This window comes from Pinus tabuliformis, chromosome 7 (genome assembly GCF_031772625.1).
Source record: "Pinus tabuliformis cultivar Carrire ecotype Pingquan chromosome 7, CPIR1, whole genome shotgun sequence".
Lineage (NCBI taxonomy): Eukaryota > Viridiplantae > Streptophyta > Pinopsida > Pinales > Pinaceae > Pinus > Pinus tabuliformis.
Genome location: NC_142293.1, coordinates 1,809,862,919 through 1,809,866,437, shown reverse-complemented (window position 1 = coordinate 1,809,866,437; position 3,519 = coordinate 1,809,862,919). Strand labels below are relative to the sequence as shown.

Genomic DNA, 3,519 nt, shown 5'->3' with positions numbered 1-3,519 from the left:
TGCTTCCATTTTAGTGTTGAGCATCTACATATATTGGCAAGTAAATTGGCGCTTGTTCAACTACTTCCCCGATACTGCCTTTAGCGGTTTCTCTTGAAGCAGTTCCCTTTGTTGCCATGGTACAATGAGCGCTAGAGAGAAGCGCTTCACGAGTGTGGTACCTTTGGGACAGAGCAGACACTCATGGAAAGCAAGCATTAGCTCTTACAAATCCAACTTCACAGCATGATCAAGCAGCAATCTAGGCATTTGATGAGAGGGATAGGGAAATTTTTACTGACAGGGGTGATTGACTGATTGTTGGAACTGCGCACTACATAGTCCCAACAGTCAGTGAGGAAGCTTGGTGACTGGAACTACACAATGTGCAATTCAGTCTGGGACAGGACCTAGGAGAGACTGCGGATTGCATAGTCTCAGTGACCAAGCCAAAAGACTAGCTCCTAGAACTGTGCACTGCACAGTTGGAGCCAGCCCAGGACAAGCTCTGCATAATTCCATAAGCCAAGGCAGAGGCCTTGAGGTTCCAGATTGTGCATTACATGCAAGTGAATATGACATCTGGGTAGGGAGACCCCAGATCTATCCATGGGAAGTGTGCAAACAGGCAGATCTAAAAGATGATGCAAGGATGAGTGCATATTTGGTTAAGTGTAGATGTATGCATGTGAAACAAGTGTAGCAATCAATTAAAATGAAAGAACTTGAAGCGTGTGAAGGGAGTCGCCGCAACAGAAACTGTTGGTGCAAAAAGGGAAAACTCATGTGACACTTGGGGAAGGAAATGTATAACTTGAAACAACACTTCTACAAGCTAAAACAAGTTAAAACGCCAATGGTCATTCAACAGCATGAGAGAAACAACACCCTCACAAGCTAAACAAACAAAAGCGACATAAAAAGCAGAAAAAGGTGATAAAAGAAAAACTCACCCCAAAAAGTGATGACAACGCTCTGATGGCTCATTGATTTCCTAGTGAAGCTAGAGCTTGGTGATTGAATGCATAAGTGAGCTCTATAGGCATCCAGTACATAGATTTGAGCAAATGGAGTTCATGACGCATATGATCCAGATCAAGGACAACAGTGGCACTTAGCAGAAAGTTCTGAAGATGGAAATGTGTCGCCTTCGGGAAACTAATAATAGATCCCTACTTCCCAGGGATGCTTTTCCTTTTAGCTTCTTTCTTTTCGAGAAGGGTTGCCATACATGCATGGAGAAATTGCGCAGTTATGGAGCGAATCGGGCAACCTTCCGACACATGCATCGGACAGTAGCTGAGGGAATGCTTTTGCGCAATTCCTGGGCTAAGTATCTCTGGCTATCTCTCATGCTCTGCGCAGTTTCCCAACTGAAGAAAAGTTGTCATTGGATCTGCGCAGTTTGGAGCTTAAGCTCACTGTTGGGATGTTCTGCACAATTATGGAGAGAAAGATAGACAGTAAAGTAAACAGAATGGAAGATACACCCTCAGAAGAGGCTGAGGAAGTACAAGGCTCAGAGGACTCAGAAGAAGAAGGTGAAATAGGTGAATCACAAACCTCGACCAGAAGATCTTTGAGGGGCCAAAAATCAGCCCGTGAGAAAAGACAGCAGGAGACATACAAAGACAAACTGCAAGGAAGCCAACCCACCCTCGAGAAACTCCTAGCTAAAACTCTGAAGATGAATAGAAACCTGCCCCAGAGCTCTAAAGGAGCTCTCCATTCCAAAAATAAGTGATGAGGATCGTCTCCTGGAACTGCAGGGGTATGGGGAGAAAAATCAAAGAAGAAGCTGTCAAAAGTTTGATAAGATCTGAATATCCTGACATACTCCTCATCCAGGAGACTAAAATGGAGGACAAGGCCTTCCTGCATATCAGCAAAAATCTGTGGAAAAGAAGTGAAGGGCAAGTTGTCTCAGCCAGGGGTGCCTCAGGAGGCCTGGGTACCCTTTGGAATGCAAGCAAGTTCACAAGGGTGAAAGAGATCGCCAACACCCATTGGCTATTCTCAAAACTGAAGCACGTTGAATCAGATGAGACTCTTTGTCTCTTTAATGTGTATGTCCCAGTCAGTGCAGGAGAAAAAAAGAATTGCTGGGATTCTATTAGAGAGCTGGCAAACTCTGAAGATTTAGCAAATATCATCATCGCTGGAGATCTAAATCTCACTTTAACTATGGCTGAAAAACGCGGAGGGAGCATAGTAAGGGATCCAGCGCGAGAATGGGTTGAGGATCTACTCCAGGACTGGGACATGATCGACATCAAACCATCGTCGGGCAAATACACCTGGTCCAACAAAAGGCTCAGTCCAGGCCACATCGCTGCAAGGTTAGACAGATTTCTTGTTCAAAGTTCTTTTCTTCTTCTTGGTCTAGATTCTAGAATGCATATTCTCCCCTGTAGTGTCTCTGATCACAGGCCCATCAAGCTTGAACTTTTGGCTCACTGGGATAAAGGCCCCATTCCTTTTAAATTCAATCCTCTCTGGATCAAGGAGCAATCCTGCTTGCAGTTAGTAAAAGATACTTGGAAGCAACCAGTTAATGGCTCTGCGTTCTTTGTATGGACGGAAAATCTCAGGAGAGTGAAGGCTGCTTTAAAAGTTTGGGCAAAATCTCTCCCAAATCCTGCAGTGGAAAGAAAGAAGCTACAAGAACAGCTAGAGACACATCATCTTAACTCAGAAAATGAAGAGGTCACAAAAGAAATTCTCGAAGAAGAGGCGGACCTTCAGCAAAAGCTGCTTAAAGCAAGCCTGGCTGAGGAAGAGTACTGGAGGACCAAATCTCGCAGGCTTTGGCTTAAGGCAGGCGATAGGAATTCATCCTTCTTCCATAAGCAAGCCCAAGCACGGAAAAACTTCAACTCCATCACCGAAATCAGGGAAGAGAACATAAAAAATGCGGCCTTCCACCACTTCAAAAATCTATATAGCAAAATAGAGGGACAAGGTCAAATTCCATTAACTGTAAATGAGGTTCCCACGCTGATATCTAACAGAAAGAATCAGTTCTTGGAAGTAGAAGTCACAAATGAAGAAATCAAATCCACCCTCTTCTCTATGGAGCTGGACAAGGCCCGGGCCCAGATGGCTTTACTGCCAGATTCTTACAGAACTGTTGGCAAATAGTCGAAAAAGATTTGTGCAGAATGGTCCGGAAATCTCAAACCTGTCAGAAAATAGGGGGAAGCACTAACTCGGCTTTCTTGGCTCTTATCCCCAAGGAAAGAGGCGCAAATTCCTTCTCCAGATTTCGCCCTATATCCCTTTGCAATATAGGCTATAAACTGATAACAAAAGTGATTGCGAACAGATTGAAAACAATTCTCCCTGACATTATCCCAGAGAATCAGGGGGGCTTCATTCAGGGAAGACAGATTGTGGACAACTATATACTGGTTCAAGAGGTGATTCATTCAAGCTTGGCCCAGAAAGAGAAAGGAATGGTTGTCAAACTCGATCTTGAAAGTGCCTTTGACAGGGTGAGGCATAGATTCTTGCTGGAGGTCCTTCACAAATTCGGGTTTG

At 44.3% G+C, this 3,519-nt stretch overlaps 1 protein-coding gene across 1 annotated transcript; it reads left to right on the top strand.

Annotated features, from left to right (window-relative positions):
- Nucleotides 1-1,836: 1,836 nt before the first annotated feature.
- LOC149255612 (uncharacterized) lies at nt 1,837-3,120 on the top strand. Its single transcript, XM_089455084.1, has one exon. The coding sequence runs from the start codon at nt 1,837-1,839 to the stop codon at nt 3,118-3,120; it is 1,284 nt and encodes a 427-aa protein (XP_089311210.1).
- Nucleotides 3,121-3,519: the final 399 nt, after the last annotated feature.